The sequence below is a fragment of the Emydura macquarii genome, unplaced genomic scaffold (genome assembly GCF_026122565.2).
Source record: "Emydura macquarii macquarii isolate MOO-44397 ecotype Brisbane River unplaced genomic scaffold, CSIRO-AGI_Emac_v2 contig_2676, whole genome shotgun sequence".
Lineage (NCBI taxonomy): Eukaryota > Metazoa > Chordata > Testudines > Chelidae > Emydura > Emydura macquarii.
This window is the reverse complement of record NW_027132813.1, coordinates 8,996,394-9,022,235: the sequence shown is the minus strand read 5'-3', so window position 1 is coordinate 9,022,235 and position 25,842 is coordinate 8,996,394. Positions and strand designations below refer to the sequence as shown.

Genomic DNA, 25,842 nt, shown 5'->3' with positions numbered 1-25,842 from the left:
ACACTGGGCCAGTTAAGCAACCTTCAGGTCCAATAATGCCCATGATGTACTTCACCATACCTGAAAATCTGGCCAAATACTATACAACTGTATGTCTAAAGCACTGGCTTATTTCAATTTATAAGGTATTCATATGATAGCAGGCTGTGGTTTATAGAGAACATGGGTCTTTCGGCAAAGTACAAACACACACACACACCCACAGACTGAAAATAAAGCTCAAAAAATTTCCTCCAGGCATCCCTACTGTGGTTCCAGATTCCTCCAGGAAAACTGACAGTTACGGTCAAACAAATTAAGTCCTGTAACAGTGTTCAAATGCAAAGAAAAACAGCTCCTCCCCAGAGTTTTTTCCTCTGGGACACTTTGGGCTTCTAACTCTCTCCAGAGAAATATGTGTACTAGAGTCAAACTAACAGACGGCAGGTCTACACAAGAGGCACTGCAACTGTGCTGCTGTAGTGCGTCTAGTGAAGATGCTCTATGCCAACAGTAGAGTGGTCTCCTGTCAGCATAATTACTCCATCTCTGCAAGCATCGGAAGCTATGTCAGCTGGAGAGCATTTCCCGCCAACATAGCGCCCGTGTGGACAGCACTTAGGCCACTGTAACGTGCATTGCTCGGGGGAGAAGAGGTCTTTTTCACGCCCCTGAGTGACGTCAATTAGATTGACTTAAGTGGTAGTGTAAACCTGTCCAAAGTCTCCTTTTCCTAGGATACATTCTGGTAAGCTGAGCAAGAGGCGCCTTGCCCCACCTTTTCAATGGCTATAGTCTCCAGTCCTAAGCAGAGTTAGCATTACAAGTACAGAAAATCCCCCCAATTTAATTCAAAGCACTGATTACCTAAATACTAGCACGGGGATTGATTTAACAAAGATTCATGTCTCACTAATTTTGGGAATTTCAATTTTGAGTTGAAGAAGTTTCCAAAAATGCCTTTGCAACTTAAAATACAGAGATACTTGGTATTTTCATATTTTATTAACTGTTCACAGAACCTTCAAGAACTCACAGGTCCTGTTTGTTAGCACTAAAAGTGTAGATTGATGAATAAGGGAAGTGTTGCAATTCTGCTGTTTACCAGACAGCACAAAAACTAATTATTTTAAAATTCTAGCAGCTGCTTTGTTGCTACAGTCTGCAGCTATAACTAATGCATTCACCCAGTACTTTTATGCAATGTAATTGTAGCCATGTCAGTTCCAGGATATTAAAGAGACAAGGTGGGTGAGGTAATATCTTTTATTGGACCAAATTCTAGAGCTCTGTATGGCTCGAATGTTTGTTTCCCATTAGAATTTAGAATTAGAATTTGGTCCAAAAAAGATACTACCTTACCCAAATTACTACCCCATACTTCATATATATCTTTATGATATGTTTTAGCTTTGTTAAATAAGAAGTACTGTGAGGTGATGGTAGCTAACTAACTTAATTTTGTAAACCAATACATTTATTTTAAATAAAAGATTTAAATCTATTAAATGAATTATTCAATTTATGCTACAGAACTGAACCATTAAAAGGATGCTGTCATCTACTCTTTATACTAATTGTGTTGCCAATGAATTGCTTATATCCCTAAGAAGCACATCAAAGAAAAATATTATCCTACTGATTTGGAGCCATAATGTAACCTCTTTTCCTATTTTTAGTGTACCAGTTCAATGAGAGATAGCGTGGGTATGTCTCCTCAAGCTGGGAATCAAACCCCCAGCTTGAAGTATAGACACACTCATAGGTCCAACCCACATCAGTCCAGCAGCTTTTGGGACATTTGAGATTTTCTGCTCATTCCACTCTCTCAATGGCTAGTTTTACAAGTGGCTGTTTAGCCCTTAGTCCTTGTGCATATGGTAAATGTTAGTAGTTGTTTTTACCTGCATTTCTATTAAAGACAGAGCCAACATAGTTCCTTTTTCTTTGCACACCAGCATTACAGGTGTCAGCAACAATATACAGAGCTCTGTGTTTGTTAATTATTTACATTTTTAAAGTCAAATGGAGCTAAAAAGAATTAGATGAGTATATAGTTTAATGACTTTCTGATGGAGCTGCAGATGTGATAGAAAAATTAGGATCCAGTGGATAATCCCTACATACTATCCTATTTAAGAGATTAGACAAAATTTGAGCCAAAGAACTTGACATCATATCTCTTAAACTAGGAAACTTCAGGATGTAGAAGCTTTATCCAAAGGCACCAACACCACCAAGACAAAGGAGAATGCAGAGATATGTCATGAGGAATAAAGTTTTCTAGATCTATATTGCCTGTTTCAAAGTAATCACCTTCCACCAGCAATGTTTTTTTTATGCTTTGCAATTTAGATACAGATATATCATTAGAATCTCTCATTGTTTCATTGTCTCATGTCTCATTGTCACTGCCAATGAATGTGATTCCATTTATCAGACACATGATCTCAATCTCAAAACCCTGCATTTGCAGATGAATCTGAATTCTAGGGTTCAGCTCCGACTCATTTCTTGGAACAAGTGATGTTTTCCATATAACAGAGCACTATTCATAGATTTATCCTTAATCCCTAAAACTTGGATATGTGTTTTACACAAGTAATATGAAATTTAACCTCCCCCTCCACCCACCCACCGCCCAATAACTCTCATAGTTATTTGATTCATTCCTCTCCACTTGTTTTGGACAGAAAAAGCATTTCTGCAGAGCTAAACTCTGAGAAAAAAATACCTACACATTACGATAGTCAGATAAAAAAAAAATCTTATCTTTTAATTTCATTCCACTATTGCAGCCAAATTACTGGATGCACATTAAAACGGTAAAGAAAACTATGAGATTGCATACTTACTGACACAGTGTTGGTTTTAAACATATTTTAAAGCAAGCAAGTATGATTATAATCAGAATTATGATCACAGCCTATTATGCTTGAAATATTAGGTGCCAAATTTAACTCACTTAAGAACTTACTGCATGCTCCAATGGCAACAGATTACTCAGTGAGAAGGATGAAGTGATGTAAATAATGCTCACCTCTGGTTTTTTTTAAATGTGCTAAGGCTGGCAGGCCATAATGTAATCACCCTCCTTGGGTTTACAAATATAAGCAAGAAAGTGAAAGTAATATTTACCAGTTTCACTTTATTGTTTGAATACAGTAATGCAGCAAGGTATGGGACAGCAAGAAGTGCTATTATGTGTACACATATGCCTATGACTTTGGAGAAAAACAGAGTACTAAATTGCTGCTGTAGTTTCACAACAACTAAGGCAAGTGACGGAGAATTTCCTGAGAAAGTTCTTGAGAATACTGTTAGAAAAAATTATAGCAATGCAAATTAGAGTTGAGGTTTCACAGCTACTCTTTTAGGGCCTGATTCATAATCGTGTAAATTAGGAATAACTCAATTTAAGTCAAAGGAGTTGCAATGGTGTAAAATGGATATAGTAAGTAAAGGAGAATCAGGTTCTCAATGATAAATGTGTACAAAATGGCAGATATAAATGTAAAAGAATGAGAAGGGAAACATTTTTCTCAATAGTTACTGCTAAATGGTAAATTTAAGATGCGACATCCAAAACTAGATGTTGTCAAACTCTCTTATGAAATCAGCATTACACTGAGAAGGAGTGTTTTTCTCAATACCAAAAGTCACTTTTTTCCTTTTTTATGATCACTTTGTAAGTGAATCTTTTTCATTGAAAGATTGTATGTAAATACTTGGGACTTACCTGTTACCTGTTTTCTTAACTTTTCAATTTCTTCTTTTAAGCTTTTAATTTCTAGATCTTTGCTTGCTGTTACTGGACCATCCACAGTTGAATACTGTAAAGCCTGGACTGTCTGTGTGGATTCTAAAAACAAAGAAGAGAGCCATGAAACAAGCCTTCCACAGTACCTCAATATCAATTATGACTCTTTAAGATGTCAGAAGAAAGTGACACTACTGATAAGTGGAGAAATGCACAAAACAGGAGGAACTGGAAATTCATATGGATGAGAAGAAATTTGATATAATTGACCTTACTCACTCCAGCTGCTATAATAGGAATGTTAAAAGCACTGATTATAACTTGTTCAGGAAAGATAGCATGGGTAAAAGAGGTGGAGGAGTGGCACTCTACACTAAAGGCACAATTAATTGTTTTCGAGTTATTGGTAACTCAGAATCACAGGATCTATATGGAACGTGTTAACTGGCAGGCTACCATATCAAACTAGAAATCAGGGTGAGTTACTCCTTAAACACCTGTCTGTAAGGTGTGGAAACAAAAATTGTATTGTTAAAAGGGACTTCAATTTGGGAAATTCATGCTGGAGATCTCATGCATTCAGTAGCAAAACATCATTAGAGTTTCTAAAAATTATAGATGCTAATTTTCTAACACAAAGAGTATTGCATCCAACACGAGGTAACTCTATTTTGGACCTCATTATGATGAATAAAGATGAAGTAATCATTGGACCAAAAGTTGCTGGTTTGTCTAGAGACCAGTGATTATGAACTGATTATATTCAATATGGGCAAACAGAAGACAGTTTCAACCAGTATATATACACTTGGTGCTTCCCAAAGTTCAGGAAAATTATGGGTGAAATAGATTGCAAGGAAAAATTTAGAAAGATGAATGAAAATTGAGTTTTTAAAGAAAAGTTTATTAGATGGCTAAAAAGCCATGATTCAACAATCAAGCATCTTGAGGATGATGAAGAACTATCCAGTCCATTCGTAATGGAGGAGGGGGTTACACAATAGGGTGTGACAGAGTGAATTGTCACATGGGGGAAAGAAAGCAAAAACAAACTATCCAAGCGGCTGACTCTCAGAGACTACTGGGAGTGGAAGGGTCTGGGCCTATATAAGTCAGATCCAGCTCATTAGAGGAGGATGAGGTAGTGCTCTGGAAGCCTGGGAGAGTGAAGCTGTATCTAGGAGTGTCTATGGAAAAGAATCACCTCCAGAAAGGGACAGGAGATGGAACAAACATCTGCTGGGAAAAAGGCACTGGGTTTGGGGACAGCTGGGCACAGGCTGGAACCTGTCTCCCCAGGAAACTATGGATTTATTGTGGAGGTAAGAAAACGGTGGAAAAATGGGACTAAGTATTTTGGTTGTAGATGATGATAGATTCTGATACACCTTTTTGTATCTATCACTGCATACCGTCTAGCTCTTTTTTTGTTGTTTTGTTTCGGGGGCTTTTTTTGCGGGAGGCAGGAAGGATCATTCCCCCCTGTATTCTATGGTGGTCAGGTCATCCTGGCTCAGCAGACCTGGATAACTTAAACCCAAGAGTCTCAAAAGAGTTGGCTAAGGAGATCATTGGTCCCCTGGTATTAATTTTGAATAAAGGTTGGAATACTGGGAAAATTCTAGAAGATAAGGAGAGTGCTAATGTCATGCCAGTATTCAAAAAGGGCAAGTGGGATAATTTGGGAAACTACAGACCCATTAAATGACATAAATCTGGACCAAAATAAAGGAAAAGTTGATTTGGAAGTCAACTGATAAAGAATTAAAGGATAGGAATATAATTAATGCCACTCTACATGGTTTTACTGAAAACAGGTCTTGTCAAAAAAACCTGATTATGTTCTTTGATGATAATACAGCAAAGAAAGGCATCACAAGAACCAATGCCTAGAAACTGAAACCAGACAAATTCAAATTAGAAATAAAACACAAATTTCAACAGTGAGAGTGATTAGCCATGGGAACAACTACTCAGGGAAGTGCTAGATGTCTTCAAATCAAAATTAGATGCCTTTCTGGAAAACACGTGTTAGCCAAACACAAAATATGCTTTGGTCAAAGACAAGTTATTGGATTCAGTAAAGGGGTAACTGGATGAAAATTAATGGCCTGTCAGACTAGATGATCTAATGGTCCCTTCTGGCCTTAAAAATCTATAGATCTATGAAGAGAGTGTCTGCTGAGGCATATTAAACAAACACATTGCCTTCAGCTTTCAAACACTGGTGCCTAAATTGTGGCTACACAACTTCACAAAAGTAGGAAATGAGAACGAAATAAAGAAACAAGGGATGCTTCAAAAAATCCAAACAATCCATACATTTGAATACCTCTAAATAAAAAATCAGATTTACATTTTCCCAAATGAAGAAAGAGCAAAATACTGTATACCTTGCACTTAAAAACGAGCCTTGTTTTGTGGGGCTGTACAGTAGTTTCTGTATTATAGCTTTCCCTGCGTCTATGTAAACTGACTAGGGCTCAGTGCTGTAAAGACTTACACATGTGAATATCCCCACTGGCATCAATGGAATTATTTTCATACATAAAGTTAAGAACATGCAAATGTTTTTGTAGGATTGGGACTTTGAATCATACAATTTCCACTTGCAAAGTGCCAACACATCTTCAGTAGGTGCCAAATACACAAATCTAGATATTTTTTCCAGATTATAAGTATGTAGCCTTCATAGCTGAAGTAATAACTAACCTATGACTTTGGCAAATTTAACAAACTGTTAGTGGCATATATGGGATACTTTAGGAATAAAAAAAATCTAAAATGTAATTTATCAATAGAAATAATGAAGCAGATTCATTTCCAATGGGAAGCATTCCAGGAAATATATTTTTGATTTTTTTCCATAATATTAGAAGTACCTCACAAAAACCACAGACTAATCCAATTGAAAGTGATAAAATGGTCTTTTTAATTGCTTTACCTTGCAGTTTTCTACTGAGTTCAAGTTTTTCCTGCTCCAGGCGCCTTATCCTTCTCTCATAAGCTTCTGTTGCTAAGCTATCCTCCAAAGTCCTTTGAACACTGGCATCAAGGTCCATAGAAGGTGGTCCAGCTGTACCTCTTAGACAACTGCGGTCTGAAAGCACACTGAAAAAAGGATTTTAAAGGTTAGTTAATTTAAGAAATTAAAGCTGTTGACCATATCAGTAAATTATTGTTTTAATTTTTTCTATCAGAGTAAAAAATAAACTTTCTAACTACTCTGTAGCAATTTAATTAAGGAATCCAACATTAGTTATCTTCTGAATGCATTCTTTTAATTTCACAAGTAAAAAATTTCTGATTAATGATAAGCACTAAGAATAGACTAGAATAAGTCAATTAACAATGTCATCTTCTAAACTGCGAAAATGTCAACATATTAATTTATAGTAACAAATCAGCTCATATTAATTACTAGTTAATATTTGCCAAGTACTTTGAAGATAAGATCCACAATGTCAATTTTAAGTATTATTAGTAGATGGAAATTAGTATATTTTGGTTGTCTCCTTTGCAATCAATTTCTCACAGATTTCTAACTTCATTTCCCCTTTGTAATGTTTGTTTTTGAAAAAATGACACTTAAGAAATTTCAGAATTTAAAATGGAGACATTTCCAGATCATTCTCCTGAAGACATGTATGTAACTATATAATAGAAGCACTAGGATCCTGATTTTGCAAGCATTTATGCATATGCTTAATTTTACTTAAGTGAGTAGTTTATATGAAGTCAATGGAAATTTTCATGTGAGTAACATTAAGCACATATGTTTGACAGAATCAAGGCCTTGGCTTTTTGGTGCATTAATATGTATTGTCTAGGTAAACACTGATCAAAGTCAAACTTAAAATTTGCATCAGTTGTCATATTTACCTCAACAGTAGCTAATGTCAGACACTACCAGTGAAAAGTGAACTAAGACCCACTCTCTCCTTGTTCAATTTCCTCCAAAAGGCTTGCTTCTTCTAGGAAAACTATAAACTCTGGGCAACATAAATTAAACAACTTCTCGATTCCATTAATATTGAAGGGGCGTGAAAAGACAGGAAATTTTTTTTTAAAAACCAGTCTAAGCTGACACCTTCTCTGGGTTTCCCAGTACATCATATCTTATCTTATCGTAGCTCATCTCTATGTGTCTTTTAGGGTGAAATTCACAAATTGGCTGGAAGCTAGAATAAGGTCTCAAAATAGGCCTTAAGAGGGGCACAGGCCTTGTGTTGGCTCTCTGCACAGGAGTAAATTGCACCTGTAAAGTATGTCTACGCTGCATGCTTCTTTCAGCACCATGTAGAATACATAGGTACATGTCCCACCCACCCCCAGCACAGGTATAAATAGCAGTGTAGCCAGTGAGGCATAGCTTAGGCAAATAGAGTAAAGACATGCCTGAAGGCATATGTACTATGCCAGTGATTAATCTGTAATGAAAGAGGTGCCGGGGCTCACGCAATTTTTTTTCCTTTCATAACTGACGTGGCTAGCTCATAGGTGCCAGGAATACGAACTAATTAAGAACTGCCCTGGGTGCTCTATACTCATCAAAGCTATGTCTCCCTGTCTACTCTGCTATTTTAGCATTGAATTGTAGCATCCTGCTGCCTCCCCACTGCTGGAATTTTTCCCCACCACAGGAAAAGACTCCCGTAGCAGAAAAGAGCTCTGGCAGGGGAAAGGTTTGGGCAGCTCCCCACCAAGGAGCCTCTTCCTGCTGCAGGGAAAGGCTCTGCCAGCTCCCTGCTGCTGGAGCCTATCCCTGATGCAGAGAAAGACTCTGGCAATAGGGAAAGGCTCAGCCTTTCTCTGTGCCTCCCCCCGACAGAGCTTCTTGCCCAGAGAGCTGCTGAAGCCTTTCCCCTGCACTTCCCTTCTATCAGAGCCTTTCACTATCTGTTTAGCTACACACTGCACCGTTGACGCAGCCTGCTTTTCACTGTGGTGGGTAGCTACAGGTACACTACATGCTACCACCAGTGGTGTGGAGTGAAGACATAGGCTGGGATTATGTCTGCACTACAGTGGCATCGCTGCAGGTTCACCGCTGTAGTGTAGACACTTGCTGCAGTGACATAAGAGGTTTTCACATTGCAGTAGTAAATCTACCCCCTCAGAGGTGGTAGCTAGGTCTTAACTACATCTCAGGGGCATGAATTTTTCACACCCTTGAGCAAAGTAGTGAGGTAAACCTAACTTTTAGATGTAGACCAGGCCTTACAGAATTGGCTCTTTGGGGCAGGGTGTGATTTTAGATCCTCTACAACACTGAGCATATAATAATCTGCTTAATAAAACCATTTTCCACAACTGCCAAGTGCAGTTGTTTCTTCATTCTCTTAATTATATACATTTATATAAACTTGTAGCACACAACAGATCAGAAGTTTAGCACAGTCATGTATCCACCATACTTTGACAATTGAAGAACTCTGACTTACCAGCTACTTGTATATGTAAAACCCACAAATGGCAGATGATGACCAGAAAATGCAGTGTGTGTTGGTGGAGGCATTGTCTCCTAGGAGATAAAAACATTTGGGTGAGCTGAATTCTACCAATTTGGAAAAACATTACTGGATTGTAATCAGTCATCAAATGTTAGTGCTGCTATTTCAGTAACCATATCCACAATGATCTTTATCTGAAGACTAATTATGAAACAGGAAAATCTAAATCTGGCTTTGAATTTTTTGAATTAAAAAAGATACAAAAAGTTCACAAGAAGAGTTTTTATTCAAATATGGTATCATTAAAGGTTATTATGGAAATTAAAAGCTATTATTTTCTTTCTCCATATGGATCCTCGAAGATGCTGTTAGAGCACAGAGCAGCATCTTGTATTCTTCACTTTACTTTCTCTACCTCTTGAGTCAACTTGTTCTCCCTCTCTGCAGTCTATCAATCCAACTGAGATAGTCTAGTGATTCTTCTAGAGGAAATGACAATCAGAGTGGTTGCCGGAAAGAATGACACAACAGGATTCTCAAACTCCATCAATGGACTGAGCATGCTTCCTTCACAGTGCTCCTAGTTCCTGCCAGCCCAGGAACAACAGACCAAACTCATGCCTTGAACTCTGATCCTCCACATGCTAACACTATGATATCACTGGATGACACAGTTGCAATCACTATGGGGGTAGAGAGGGGTATGTTCTCCAAATGTTTTAATATCCTCTTCAATAAGGCTGCCGTAAGTCTTTCAGTGATTACGGACAAGACCTCGTGGTTATCAATTACCAGAAAAAATTGTATTAAAATTAAATGTCAAAAAAATTAAATTTCAAAAATTAATGTCAAAATCTGTACAGTAATTTCTTAATTAGCACAATAGGCACAGTAAAATCTAAAGGATGGTTGTATAATAACAGGCAGTGAGAAAAAAAATTCCTTGACTTCTCCACTCTTTTCTATCTTCATATTTAGAAGATTTAAGTTTGGAAAGCTCTTTATCTAAATCATTTTTTTAAAAAAACAACTAAGGCATATTTTTGGGGAATCAAAATAACCACTGGTTGCATCCCATGTTTACTTTCAGAGTCTAATACTTGATATCTAATTAAAATACTCGTTGGTATTTACAAAAATTTCTATGACTATACATGCATGTTTGCTTTACAATCATTATGGCAGATAGTCTTCAAATGCGCTCAGTACCCTTCTGGGGTTTACAGATTGCACTTGTGGTAGAGGAACTCCCTTCCAAAACTTCAAATCAGCTGGGGTAACAGTGAGCAAATCACTCCCACCAATATAATATGAAAATTCGCCAATCATGGAATTGAGATTCTATAATATCAAAATTTGAATTATTCAGTTTATCTGCACATAATCCCTAATAAAATGACTGTACCTACTGAGTATGATATTTTATTCTTTTTTTACCACAAAGTGATATATTTTACAAAATAGCATTGTAACACCTCCTCACTGGACTATAAACAAGCCTAAAGCATTTTGATTTGCAAAGTACCAACACAATGCACACTACAATTTAAAGGAACACTTAAGGAGTTTAGGACTGAAATTAAGGTTTTGCCTTAAAAATAAAAGGTGGTTACAAAATCTGATATTCATAGATTTGTTAAGAAATTATTATTTTATTTTAATTCAGCAAATACAGTTTTAGGCCTGCAAACACGTATAAACATGCTTAATTTTAAGCATGTGAATAGTTTGATTGACTTCAATGGGACTAATCAAACACACATAGTCTACTGAGGACCAGAGTGACCACAGTTGACAGCACCACAGCAGGTATCATGTAGTAAAGTTTCCAGATCCCGCTCAGTCCTTTAAATCCATAATTCTCTAGGCTGGCCTTGCAGGTGGTGCCAGACTGGGTCAGAGCATGCACCCCTTTGCGCATTGATGGAGTGTTTAAGAGCACAGCGTGCTGGGGATTTTTGTCCATCCTGGTGATATGGCCAAAGAGCATGCAACACTGCTTTTGCATGTAAATGGAGATTACATACTGCAACTGGAAGTTCTTCGAGATGTGTGGTCCCTATCTGGATTCCAGACGTGGGGTGTGCATGTGCACTATGCGCAGGAATTGTTAGTAGTAGCTGTCAACATGCATGTGCACCGTGCGTCGGCCACGTGGTGCCTGAAAGATCTTATGAGGCTGCGCAGGTTGATGCCCCTCTAGGTCCCTCTTACCGACACGCTAGGAGTCCGTAGCACAGGGGATGGGAGGTGGGAATGGAATCCAGATAGGGACCAAACATCTCAAAGAACCTCCAATTACAGTAATTACCTCCATTTCTTCTTAGAGTGCTGGTCCCTATGTGGATTCCAGATGTGGGTAGCGTAGCAGGCAGTACTCAGTGTGGAGGTGGGAGCTAGGACTCATTAGAAGTGAGAGTTTATAGGACTGCACAGACTACCGCCGCATCCACCACTGCAGACGGTGTGATGGCATTGTGAACGGTGAAAGTATGGACAGAGGACCATGTGGCCACCCTACAAATGTCCTGCCACAGGACATTCACAAGAAAGACGGACGTGATGGCTTGTGCCCGTGTGGAGTGGACAATGAAGCCCAGTGGCAGAGAGATTCATGAAAGAGTGTAGCATTCAGAAATGCATTGGGAGATTCACTTCAAGTATCGCTGGGAGGAAAGAGCTTGGTTTTGGCAGTGTTCTGCAATGGCAAGGAAGAGTTGAGGCAAGGCTCAGAAATTGCGGGTGCGTTGGAGATAGAAGGCCAATGTCTGGTGAACATCGAGTGAATGCAGTGCGCACTCTCCGGGGTAAGCGTGCAGTTTTGATTAAAAGGTTGGGAAAGGGATGGATTGATTGAGGTGGAATGGAGAAACCACTTTAGGTAGAAACTTAGGATGGAGTTTTAGGGAAAATTTGTCTTTGTGGAACACAGTAAAAGAGGGGTCAGCCATCATGGCCGCTAGTTCATTAACCCGCCGTGCGGAAGTAACGGCCACCAAAAAGATTACCTTCATGGAAAGATGAGTGAATGAGCAAGTTGCCAGTGGCTTGAAGGGTGGTTTGGTGGGGGTTAAGGATGAGGTTAAGGTCCCAAGGAGGGGTGGGCTTACAACAGACCGAGAGAAAGGTGTTCAGAAGTCCCTTAAAGAAGCGGACGGTGGTCAGGCAGCTGAAGTCCGAGAAGCCATCAATAGGAAGGAGGAAGGAACTGAGTGCTGCCAGGTGGACTCGAATGGAGCAGTGAGTGAGGCCCGAGAATCACAGGTGGAGAAGGTAATCTAGGACAGTAGGAATGGAAATAGAATCCATTGGAAGTTGTTGGCAGGACACCTGTGCTGGGAAGCATCTCCATTTAGCCTGATAATACGTTCTGGTGAATAGTCATCTTCTATGCGATAGAATGTTGTGCACAGGTGAGGAATATGCGTTGTCTATGTGAGAGCTCCATCCAAATATCAGGCCATGAGGTGAAGTGGTTCTGGGTTGGGGTGTTGGATCTGACCGTATGCCTGTGTGAAGAGGGGGAAGGAGTATGGATTGGAGGATGAACTGAGAGGTGGAGGAGGTCCAAGAACCAGTATTGGCTAGGCCAAAAGGGAGCAACGAGGAGGAGGACTGCTTGATCTCGCCTCACCTTGTGAAGGACTTGTGGGAGGAGTAGTATGGGTGGGAAGGTGTAGTGGAATTCAGGTGTCCATGAGAGAAGAATCATGTTGCCTTGAGAAACCTTGTCCAGAGTACCCCTGGAACAGAAGAGGGGAAGCTTGTGATTGTTTACAGTCATGAAGAGGTCCCAGTGGGGGCTTCCCCACTGGTGGAAAATGTAGCGGAGAGTGGGATCATGGAGTTTCCACTCATGGTTGTTGTGAAAGAATCGGCTGAGAGTGTCTGCAAAGGCATTGTCGTCACCCAGAAGGTAGATGGCATGGAGCGTGATCTTGTGCCTGAGGCACTAGTTCCAGAGGGGAATCGCCTCCATGCAGAGGGTCAGAGACCTGGCTCCACTATGTTTGTTTATGTAGACAACTGCTGTCATGTTGTCTGAGAGGAGTTCTACATGCTGGGAGCAGATGAGAGGCAGGAATCACTGACATGCAAGGTGAACAGCTTGGAGCTCTAGGATGTTGATGTGCATTCTTGCTTCTCTGGGGGACCAGATGCCCTGGGACTTGTGGCCCTCCTGGTGGGCGCCCCACCCCATGAGTGAAGCATCCGTGATGAGAGTGGTGTGGGGTGTAGGAGGGTTGAAGGGGATGCTGGTTAGAACTCTAGATGGGTTGCACCACCATGAGAGGGAAGTGATGACCGAGGAGGGGAGAAGGACCCATTTGTTGAGGTGATCCTTCTGTGGATTGTAAATAGTGTGGAGCCATAACTGGAGGCATCTCATGTGTAGTTGTATATACTGGGTGACAGAGGTTCAGGCTGCCATATGTCCCAGAAGAGAGAGGCAGTGGCGGGAGCGTGTGCGAGGATGTCAGTGTAGTCATGCAATGAGGGAAGTGAGGGTGACAAAGCAGTCTGCCGGTAGAAATCCTCGGCTTGCAAGGGCATCCAATCGAGCTCCTTGGAAAGTGAGCTTGCAGGTAGGTATGACGGTTGACTCGTCCTTATTGATGCAGATCCCCAGGTTGCCAAGGAGGTCGCATAAGGTACGAATGATGACGAGGAGGAGTTCCCAGGACAAAGCTACCAGGAGCCAATCATCCAAATACAGAAACAGGGAGCGGCCAATGCGTCGCATGTAGGATGCCACTACTGCAAAGAACTTCGTGAAAACTCAGGGAGCCACAGCTATTCTGAAGGGGAGGACCCAGAATTGATAGGGTGAATGTTGCACCCTGAAGCAGAGAAATTTGCGATGGGCGGGATGGATATCCACATGAAAGTATACATTCCTCATATTGAGAGCCGCAAACCAGCCTCCAGAGGGGAGGGAGAGAATAATCTGGGGAAGAGTGACCACCTGGAAAGTAAACTTGTGGATAAAGAGGTTTAGGACGTTTAGGTCTAAAATAGGATGGAAATCACAGTCTTTCTTCGGTATAAGGAAGTAGGGGGAGTAGAACCCATACCCCTGGTAGTGATGTGGAACAGGTTCTATGATGCCCTTCCGGAGGAGGGTGTGCACCTCCTCTTGGAGGAGATCATGTTGACACAGGTCCCCAAGGCCACCATGAGGAGAGTGATAAGCTGGGAATGAGACGAACTCTATAAAGTACCTTTGGTGTATGATGTCTAATACACAGCAGTCGGTGGTAATCTTGCTCCAATTGTGGACAAAATGAGCAAGACGGCCGCTGAAGACAATCAGAGGTACTGCAGAAGGCATGGAGGGAGGCTCACGGGTCTCAAGGAAAGAGTCAAAATAGGTGTTTGGAAGGATGCTGCGAAAAGGTAGAAGCAGTGGTGGTGGTGGCAGCAGGGCACCAGGGCCTTTGGGGTCATTGGTGACAGCAGGATTGGTCCTGTTGGCATGGAGGGTAAGGTGTAAGGCAGGGCAAGAAGGGTAGCATGATCTGTAAGAAGCCTGATGCTGGTGTCAAGCTGGGGCCAGGAGTCTCTGTGGAATACCATGCCTGATGCTAGGGAACGGGACGCTGTGTCTGCTGCGTCAGCCACAGCTTCGAGGATCACTCTGGCTATTAGCTTGCCCTCGTCTATGGGGGTCTTGAATTTGGCTTGTTTGTCCTTTGGAAGGGAGGCCTGGAAGTCCACCAGTTTCAAGTACAATAGAATGTCATACTTCAATAATATGGCCTGGTAACTGGCAATGTGGAACTGCATTCCCACTGACAAGAAGACTTTTTGACCGATGAGGTGGAGTTTCTTCGCCACTCGATCTGGAGGGGTGGTCTTAATATGTTGCTGTTGAGCGCGCTCAGTTGCTACTTAGACCACAAGGGAATTCAGTGGTGGGTGTATAAATAAGAAGTCTGTGTCCTTGTCCAGGACAAAATCCCGACATTCTTCCCGCTTAAGTGTAGGAGCACAGGATGCTGGGGTGTGACAGATGGTTTGAGCTGGCTGGAGTAGCACAGTACGTGACAGGCCGGCTGGTTGTAAAATGTTCCTTCTTGCTGGAACTCCGACAGTGGGGAAAGAAAGGTGAATTGTGGTATGGACATGAGCAATGTATCTCGAAGAACAACAGTTACAGAAGGTTAGTAACTGTTTTTTCTTCTTCGAGTGCTTGTTCATGTTCATTCCATGCTAGGTGATTAACTAGCAGTACCTCTGGAGGTGGGCCAGGAATTCATGAACATGCCATTTGGAAAACTTCTCTGCCAAAACTCACATAGTCTCTGCCTCCTGTACGATTGCATAGTGGGACGTGAAGATATGTACAGAGGACCAAGTTGCAGCCTTACCGATATCTTGTATTGGCACTTGAGGCAAGAAGGCCATTGAGGAGGCCTGAGCCCTCGTCAAATGGGCTGTCAGAGAAGCTGGGGGCATAACCTTAGCCTGCTCATAACACGCACATATACAGGAGGTGATCCAAGATTAAATTCTTTGAGACGACACCAGTTGGCCTTTCATGTGATCGGCCACTGCCACGAAGAGCTGAATTGATTTCCTGAAAGGTTTAGTCCTTTCTAAATAAAAGGCCAATGCTCTTCTGACATCAGGAGTGTGCAGGTGTCGCTTCTCTTGAGAGCTATGAGGCTTGGGAAAGAATACTGGTAGGAAGATATCTTGGTTGGCATGGAACTGCGATACAACTTTAGGAAGGAATGCTAGACAGGGTCTCAATTGGACCTTATCTTTGTAAAACACCATTTAGGGGGGTTCTGAGGTCAAAGCTTTGAGCTCCAAGACCCGTCTCGCTGACGTAATCACCACCAGATACATGACCTTCGAGGATAAGTGAAGGAGGGAGCAGGAGGCCATGGGCTTCAACGGCGGGCCTGTAAGCTTGAAGAGGACCAAGTTAAGGTCCCATGGGGGAACTGGGTCTCTGACATGTGGGAAGAGCTTTTCTAGGCCCTTCAGAAACCTAGCCATTATTTAACGAGAGGAGACCGGGCTGCCTTGGACCTGCCAAGATTGGAATGCCAAGATTGCTACTAAGTGTGCCTTGAGGGATGACAGCACCAGACTTTGCTGTTTTGTATTGAGTAAGTAATCCAGGACAGATGGTAATGGCACTCAAGAAGGGGAGAGCTCATGTTCCCATGCCCAGGTGTAGAACTGTCCCCAATTTGCCAGGCAAGTGGCCCTAGACCTTCTGAACCTGGGTGGAGCAAGATCACTCTTCCTGGTTCAACCACGCAGCATCCACACCATTAGGTGCAGGGAGTTTAAGTTCAGATGCAGTAGCCGACCGTGGTCCTGAGAGATTGAGTCCAGACGGGCCAGGAGTGTCCAGGGAGGGGTCATTGCCAGGCTCAAGAGCGTGCCAAACCAGTGCTGGTGACCATGCTGGTGCGATCATTATAACCTGTGCCTTGTCCCTCCTGATCTTTATAAAGATCCAATGGATCAAAGGAAAGGGGGGAAAAGCATACAGGAGGCCTCCCAACCATCACAGGAAGAAGGCGTCGGATAGGGAATCGCTGTCCTGCACCCACAGGGAACAGAACCCACTGGCATTTCTTGTTCCGTCTGGTTGCAAACAGGTCCACTCGGGGAGTTTCCCACTTCTGGCAGATAGCTCTCGCCATCTCTGGGTGCAGAGACCATTCGTGGTGAGAGAAGAAGGACCTGCTGAGGTGATCTGCCAGAGAGTTTTTGGCTCCCGATAGGTGAGCGGCCTCCAGGGTGATTCCATTCTCCACTCAGAAACTCAAGAGGCTGAGCACCTCCTGCCACAGAGCCGAAGATCGGGCACCTCCTTGCTTATAGATGTAGTACATTGCTGCTGTGTTGTCCATCGGCACGTATACTACCCTTCCTGCCATCTGAGGGAGGAACACCTTGAAGGCGAGGCGGATCGCTCTGAGTTCTCTGACATTTATGTACAGTGACAGATCCTTTGCAGACCAGAGGCCCCGCATCCTGTGACGGCTGAGATGGACTCTCCGGCCTAGGTTTGAGGCATCCAATACCAAGGTTCTGCGAATGGAACCTCTTCTGTTCCATTCGCCAAGATTGTCCACCAGGACAGGGAGGTAAGTACCCAGGGCAGAACTGTGAGGACCATGTCTATGTTGTGTCTCAGTGGAGAGTAGACTGATGTCAACTAGGTCTGGAGGGGCCTGAGGGGGAGCCAAACATGCTGTACCACATATGTGCATGCCGCCATGTGATCCAGTAGCATGATGCACACCCCCATCATAGTGAGGGGGTGAGATGTGACCTGGCGTATCAGGTCCGATAAGGCCTGGAATCTGGTTATGGGTAGAAATGCTCTGGCTTTCGTGGAGTCAAGGAGCGCTCTGATGAACTCTATTTTCTGTACAGGCACTAATATGGATTTTTATTTACCAATAGGCCCAGATTTCAGCAGATCGCCCACAGCACTGCGATGTCATGCCAGACCTGGTCCTCTGATCAACCTTTGATGAGCCAATTGTCGAGGGAGGGAATGTTGGAGGCCGGGGACACCATATGGAACTTCAGTTTCTTGAGATACTTGTTGAGGTGTTGTAAGTCCAGTATGGGTCTCAAGCGTCCTTTGGCTTTTGGGATCAGAAAGTACAGGGATAGACCCTGTGACCCGTCCGTGCCCAGGGTAGCCACCTGAGAATGCCAAGGTCAGAGCAGGCTGCAAAAAGGAGAGCAGATTCTCCCAGCACTGGTGGGTGACACTGAAGCCTAGCTTCCCAACCAGCCACGAACTGCTTCTGGTTCCCCTACATTGGTTATCAAGAAGCCAGTCCACAAATGCCCACAGCCCCCTTTACTGCATGCCAGTTCCTGGCTCCCAAATCAGCACTAGGTCCAGTAAAGAGACCAGTTACTTAAACTCTATGCTCTTTACTAAAAAGGTTCCCTCTGACCCCAAGGGGTCAGCCACAGTACCAGTTCAATATAAGCTTGGATCTTACCTAAAATACCATGCTGTCAGCCAATCCTTTAGTAACTAAAACTAAAGGTTTATTGTAAAAAGAAATAAATAAATCATGAGAGAAATGTTAAAAGATTAGAGCAATCACATGCATACAGATGATTAAAAGTCCATATACATCAGGTTTCTGGAAGAAATGTGGAGTTGCAGGCTTGTATAGTTCCCTCTGGTACACATCCAGTAACTGGATGGGTCTAAGTCCTTCGGTTCAGTTGCCAAAGTTGTCAAAGGTAGGTGTGTGTCTGCAGCTGGACGGGAACATAGACAAAATAGATTCTGTGGTTTGATCTTATATAGCCCCCGTCCCGGGACATGCGACCGGTGGAAAGTCACAAGAACTAAAATGGAATCCAGAGTCACATGGGCCAATCCTGATGACTCTTCAGGTGTGCCTGGGGTTTCTTCCTGGGCCCCTTGCCTCTCTGAGTGTCTTAATGGGCCATTAAGCGGGCTATTGTCCTGCCGCCTCTCTGTCGGGGCCGTGTCCCAGCCAGCCCAAATTGACATACAGAAATATCAAATACATCCATAACTTTCATTTTACATATAATACATGAACAAAAGTATTATGATCTTACTCAGCACAATACATCCCTTCTAACAGTACCTGACATGATCTATCTCACATGAATCATCATGATTTTGACATACTGATGTCACACAATATACTAAATGTCCCCCCCACTCAAGCCAGCCCGCGTGACAGACCCCTTTTCCTCTTAGGTGCCAGGGAACTTCCTCTATGGCCCCTATCTGCACAAGAGCTTGTACCTCCTGGAAGAGGAGTTGCTCATGAGAGGGGTCTCTGAAGATGGACAGGGAAAGGGGTAGGAAGGAGGGATAGAGGCAAATTGGAGGATGTATCCTGTTGCGATAGTACTCAGGACCTACTTGTCCGATGTTATCGCTGACAATACAGAGAGGAAGGGCGGTTTGAATCCTGTTCTGACACTGCTACATCGCCCCCGGGCACACACTCAAAAGTTTTATCTGCCACCTGATGGGTAGCGGCTCAAGGACAAGTACAGAGTCGAGAGAGTCTGGCCTTGATGGCATCTGTAATTCCTGTTCCTCTTTTTATAGGGCTTACTCCTGGAGTGGCTCAGGAACCAATGATGATGCTAGGGGCAGAAGTGCCTCTGGGATGCCCGCAGAGTATGTAACCTCAGGGAACATAATGTAGCCCTGGAATCTTTGAGCGCGTGCATCTTGGCATCCATCTGGTCCGAGAACAGGGTTGTGCCATCGAAAGGGAGGTCCTGGATGGACTGCTGAATCTCAGCGAATCGGTCGGATCTTTCATTTCCTTTTCTTCCAGGTCCAGGTTGGCTGCCATCCATTTGAGGAGTGCCGTCAGCGACCGACGGTGAGGTGTCAATGGGTGCCGTGGTGATGATGAGCCATGCGGGGGCTCCAGCAACTTAAGTGGGGCCCCCAGTGAGGGTTTACCCTTTGAACTGCCTCTGGCCCACTGGCCCTGTACAGTTTCTTGGCAACTAGGTCTGTCATCTCAGGGGGTGGTCAGCACTGGGACAGACAGCAAGTCTGTGGCTGCCTGGAAGCCCTTGGGAATGGATGGGATTGCCAGGTGTCAGGGGCCCCTTCCATTGCAGGGCCTTGGCGGAGGGGCCCCATGAGGACTGGCAGCTCTAGGACTTGAGGCCACCACCGCGCTGGACTACGGGGAGGACGAGCGACCTGTCTCAGGTCTCTGCACATTACTTGCTCCCAACTTGCTCCGCTGAGGTGGGGAGCGCCCTCTATCACTGTCAGTCTTCCTGTGCCACTTTTTCGGTACTGGTGCCAAGGACCAGTGCCAGAATGAACTCAGTGCTGACACAGACACTGGGAGAGCACTTCTTATCAATGCAGCTGTACTCAGTGCCGAGTCTGATTAATTAAGGTCGGACATCGATCTAAGTGACAATTCCATCAGAAGTGCCCTTAATCTAATATCACGGTCCTTCTTCGTGTGGGGCCTGAAATTCCTACAGATCCTGCACTTTTCTTTTATCTGCATCTCACCCAGACACTTGAGACAGCTCTAGTGAGGGCTGCTCACGGGCATCGGCTTCTTGCAAGCTTCACAAGGCTTGAAGCTCGGGGAGCGGAGCATGCCGACCTCCTGGCTATCCAAGGAAATGGAGCGTGATAGTCCTTAAAACTACTAAAAGTCACTAAAAACTGATTAACTTCAAACCAACAGTAGAACTATATACAATATGCAGGTAGGAAAAACCACTGGGGAGTTGCTTACCAAGGCAAGAATGTTCCAGCACCATCAGAGGTGGTAAGAAGGAACTGAGAGATGGGGGCCTGCAGCACCCTATGTACGAGCGCCGCTGCAGTGGGTGCTAGAGTTAGCCCTACAGATACCACTGAGGGAAAAAATTCTCCAGCACTGGTGCATGTAGTGCGTACACACACCTAACGTGGAATGGACATCAGCAAGCACTTGAAGAAGAAGGTCCTGATATTGCCCCTGGTCATCCGGAGGTGACAGGGAAGGCAGGATGAGTCCCCCATCTGGGGACGAGGGTCCCTGTTGGAATTGGTGGGTCTGGCAGTGCCGATGGTACCAGAGATGTATCTCTGGATTCCTCATAGACTGAAGGTGGAGAGGTATATCCAGGAGAAGTTCGGCGAGGAGGTGATGGTGGTGCTCTGTGGTCGCAGTAAGGGTCCCAGTGATGCCAATAGGCCCATGCCTACAGATCCGCTGGAACTGGTGGTCTGTGGGGGTATCAGAATAATGGTTCAGCTGGGAGTCCATATGCAGAGTAGTCATCTAATGACAATTCAGAATTGGAGGGCTGGTCCGGGAAAGGCAGTACCATCAGAACTGGTGGAGCTGGAGGCACATGGTAGCCTGGTGATGACGTTCCCGCCTGTGGTACCGACAGTGCACATGCGAGCAGAGCAGGATTCTGACTAAGAGGTAATGGTTCATCTGCTGGTGACACATGTTATAACATCTTCGGCAATCCAGGATGCAGCGGAGAGTCTGCATAGGGGAGAAGTAATTCCACCATGAGCATAAGTGAAGATGATCAGCTAGGTGTGTGTGGAACTAGTTGCACAGCCTGGACCATCCCGGCAATGTGGACGGAGCCGGCAGTGAAGGCAGCGGCCCAGTCACCGAGGCCGAAGATGACACTGGCTAGTCCCGGTGATGTTTTGTTTTGTATTCCATCCAAGGCTTCTTGGGAGGGGAAGCAGCTGGGTCACTAAGTGACTTCTCACTCGACCTGGCATGGCTTGCAGAGGTAACGCTGAGGATAGGGGTGGTCCCTCTCGGGGAGTCACCCTTATGACCATGAGGATGCTGCTTATGAACATGATAGGACTTCTTCGGTGCTGTCACTGCTGTTGGTACCCCTGATGCTTTGGATGGGGCGAGGGAGCGCTCACGGACAGTGAGCCACACTTGCTACACTTGAGTGCACATGTGGACACATTGCCTCTTCCATAAAATGTTTGCAGAGTCGGAGTTCACGAGCCTCCTGGGTCCACGATGGAAAGGAGAGGCAAATGGAGCACCGAGCAATGATATGGGTTCCGCCAAGACAATAAAGGCAGCATTGGTGTTCATCGCTCACGGAGAAGAAGTGAGGGTACAAAGTGCAGCTTCTAAAGCCAGCTTGTCCAGGGCATAGTTACCCGTAATGGGTGGGACGCACACACAGGATAAAGAAGTGGGGAGCCAACTAATTACTAGTACTAAACTATTAACTATTAAGAGCTATATACAAAGAATTAAACAGGCTTATCTGAGTAAGTTGGCTATGTGGCAAGGAAGAATGAGGTAGAAGAGGGGTTCCGACTCTGGCCATGGGGCACTAAGAAGAAACTGGAGGGGCATTGATTCACATAGACTCATAAGACACTGGGTGCACCACGTGGCCAATGCACAATGGACACACAGTTCAACTGACACTACTACTAACAGTTCTAGCTGTGGAGCACATCTGCACCCCATGTCTGGAATCCACATAGGAATGAAGAAAGAATGACTGAAGAAAGGCCAAATCTCTGCAATACTGTGACATTTCGCACAAAACCAAACCACTTTATGCTCAAGATTTGGCTCTTGACAGCGCATACGGAATGTCTCTAAGAGGGTCCAGGTTTTCTGACCCATATAGCACTACAGGTAGTATACAGGTTTGATAGATCCTGAACTTTGTCTTAGCACAAAGATGTTTGTGTCCGTAAAAGAGACAAGGACTTCATGCAGGAGGAGATAAGACCTATTAGTTGAATAACATCCAGTTTCCTACGGCCATTTGAACTCTGCTTACAGCCTAGGTAGATGAATTAGTCAATGTGCTTCACAGTCCTTGACTTCACCTTTACCAGAGATTCTGGTGGCCCAGCTCCAAGGTTCTGTACCCTGGTCTTCTGCCCGGAGATGTTCAACACTATCATGCAAAGCATCTTGGAGACCTTGGAGAATGGTGCTGAAACTGTCTGACTTCGAAACAAGCAAGTCAGCTTTGTCAGCATAGTCTTGGTTGGTGAATACTTCTTGACCAACCTTGATTCAGATGTGTGGAGCAGCAAGTCCTAATATCCAGGTGATAACTTGACAGAATAGCACTGGGATGAGAATGAATCTCTGCTGCACACCTGTGTTTGCTTAAAGGTGCCTCAGAACCAGTGGACATTGGCCTGCATCAACTGTTCTTAAGTGTGGGCACCAGGCAAAGTACCAGCAGAATAGAAAGATGGCATCACAGCATCCCTGTACAAGGGCAAAGGATCTCACACTGAGTGTGGCAACTACAGGCTGATATCATTATCAATCGTCCCTGGAATGGTCTTTGCTCATGTTTTGCTTGGTAGGATGCAGCCTCTCCTCAACAGACACTGTCATCCACAGCAACCAGCTTTCAACTCTTAGGCAGTTGACTCTGTCCTTTCCCTCTGGCTTCTGGCTGAGGTACACCTAAAATTTCACAGCTTTTGCCACATTTTTACCCAGTGAGACTGTTGACATGCTTAAAGTTAAGCACATTTGCAGAACCAGAGTCATAAATGTTTGGAGGTTTTTTTGGTGGAGGTGAGAGGAAAGAGAGAAATGGACTTTAGAAGGAAGATATATTTGAATATTCTCAAGTGATTTTGGGAACCCAAATACAATATAGTTGTACTACTGCACATTATCAGAAAGGGTAACTGATTGATCTTATCTCACTGTGTACAATTGGTGCAAAATAGCTAAAAATATATTGGATTTAAAAACAATCTTTCAGATCTAGTAATAAGGTATTATTAACAATTTCTTCAATAAAAATTTTGCATATTATTGCTGCAATCTTGAAAGGGTCCCTTTGAAAAATAATGTAAAACTTAGTATAAAAATAGAACTGAGTGGAAATCGTCAAGCTTTAGCCCCAGGTTTTACAATGGGATACACTAGCACAGACCCCTGCAATGTCCCACTAAGGTCATTGAGACTCCACAGGAGTGCATGGATCCTGTAGACCTGTACACTGGTAGACCCACACTGTAGGATTGGGGCCTTTATTTATTTCTATTTGTACAATTAAACAAAGTCAAACATGATACAATTTCTAAGCAGAAAGGGGTAGGGGAAGGATTAAAAGAAGTAATCAAAGTCTAATGAAAAGATGACAAAAGATAGAATAGTTATCTACAGATACATAGCTGCAAAGTGTTAGATACAGTTTTAAACCCCTGCAGGGTTTCTGAAGGAGTACACTGATGGTTTGTGGATTGCTGCAAAAAGATCAAGGTACAAATTTTCTGCAATTTGTGAGCTCAACACACTTTTATGCTGACAATACTATAAATTTAATCTAAATGTGTTACAGTACATACAAAACAACTATATTAAAAGAATGTTATATGAAGATTGTAAAGTCAAGCACTCAAATGGTAGGAAATGCCAGACTTAAGGTAGTTATGCAACTTTGCTTCCTTGTGCATATTCATGAGGATATAGTCTCTAATTACATTATCATATACTACTTTTCTATAGGATCCCTGTTTCATTCAAATGTACAACATGGACAGTTATCAGTGAATATTTCCTTTTATCCCCAGGATTGAATGTGTGGCCCCTTACCTCATTTACTACACACCATCCAAACCCTGCATAGAATAAAAAAAAAATATTAATGTCCTCCTGGACTTTACTATGTCATTACCATAGTATCTGAGTAACTCAAACATTAATGAACTTTTCTCAGAATGCCTTTGTGAGACAGGGAGGGATTATCATTCCCATTTTGCAGATGGGGACTGAGGCAAAGAAATATTAAGGCCAAAATTTGCAACAAACATTTAAAAAATGTCCATTAATTTTTGTGTCAGATTTTTCAGAGGTTCTGAGAACCCAAAGATCCACTTCAAAAGGAGTTGGAGGACTCAGCACTTCTGTAAATCAGGCCTAGGTGTTTCATATTAGGCATCCAGAAAATGAAGTCTAAACAATTACTGTCGTGTCCATCTGTGACAGTTTAAGTGACTTGCCCAACATCACATAAGACGTCTTGGGCAGAGTCAGGGATAGAACTTAGTTATCTTGGGTTAGAGTCAAATGACAATCAGGGGATCACCTCTTTTTCTGCAGCGATCCTGTGGAAGAAGTTGTATGGGATCAGGTTAGTGAAGCTGTATATACATACATACAAGCAACCTTAATTCTGGCACTTCCTACCTTCTGAATGCTTGATTTTGCAACTTTCATGTTCTTTTAACACAGATCTTTGTATGTAAGTTTAAAAAAACCAAGGAAAAGAAAATTAAAAAACAAAACAAATACCTATCATGTAAAACTGTAGACACTCCCTGCATGATCTGACTCTAAGACCTTCAGCTATACAACACAAATCTCTACCACTTCAGCTGCAGTAGTAAGGGCCTTTCCACATTCCATTATGACAAAGGGTATTTTGATGGGGGGGAAACAGCTGGAGCAGGAATTCATTTTGTCCATGGCCTACCTGGAGGTTCATGTCAGTTTGGCTAGCATCAGAACAATACAGAACAGTCAATGGAGCCTGGGTGCATATACAGTGCTGCTGGAATGTTCAGAAAATTCAGAAGCAAGTGCTGAACAAGCATTACTGCATATGTGCAGACAGCAGATTTCTGTGGCTTATAATATATCGGCGTGTATTTTCACAGGGACAGCACAAGGCACATCTCTGATTCTAGGACTATCCTCTTACCAAATTTCAAAGTTCCTGTTCAAAACCACACAAGTGCTAGAACTATTAAATAAATAGTTGGACATTTTTTTAGCAGTGGCTAACCTACTTATTTCTCATTAGCCTTCTTCTTGAAAATAGATTAAAACCTTCCAAAAATTCAACCTGAGGCAGAGATCAGGCATGGACTATTTCAGTCATAATGATTAAAATTTGGCAAGGTTATGAGCAATTATGAGCATAGGGTTATAATCCACAGTCACAGATTAATAAAGTTAAAGGGACATTATTCTTCACAATATCTGGACACTAGGGATATGTCTACATTGCAATTAACTGCATTGCAACTGACTTGGCCTCACGAGGCTCAAGCTATGGGGCTATAAAAGAGCAGTGTAAAGAGTCAGGTTCAGGCTGGAGCCCAAGCTCTGGGACCCCACGAGGTGGGATGGCCCAGAG

At 43.3% G+C, this 25,842-nt stretch overlaps 1 protein-coding gene across 8 annotated transcripts in view; it reads right to left on the bottom strand.

The window, feature by feature from the left end:
• CDC42BPA (CDC42 binding protein kinase alpha) overlaps positions 1–25,842 on the bottom strand; it is a 333,741-nt gene that overhangs the window by 115,503 nt on the left and 192,396 nt on the right. For all 8 annotated transcript variants that reach the window (XM_067564840.1, XM_067564839.1, XM_067564837.1 and 5 more), the window contains 3 exons: positions 9,184–9,263; positions 6,684–6,850; positions 3,719–3,841 (listed from right to left, as the gene is read on the bottom strand). In XM_067564840.1, the coding sequence (XP_067420941.1) occupies positions 3,719–3,841; positions 6,684–6,850; positions 9,184–9,263 (370 nt within the window). The remainder of the gene's footprint in view (positions 1–3,718; positions 3,842–6,683; positions 6,851–9,183; positions 9,264–25,842) is intronic.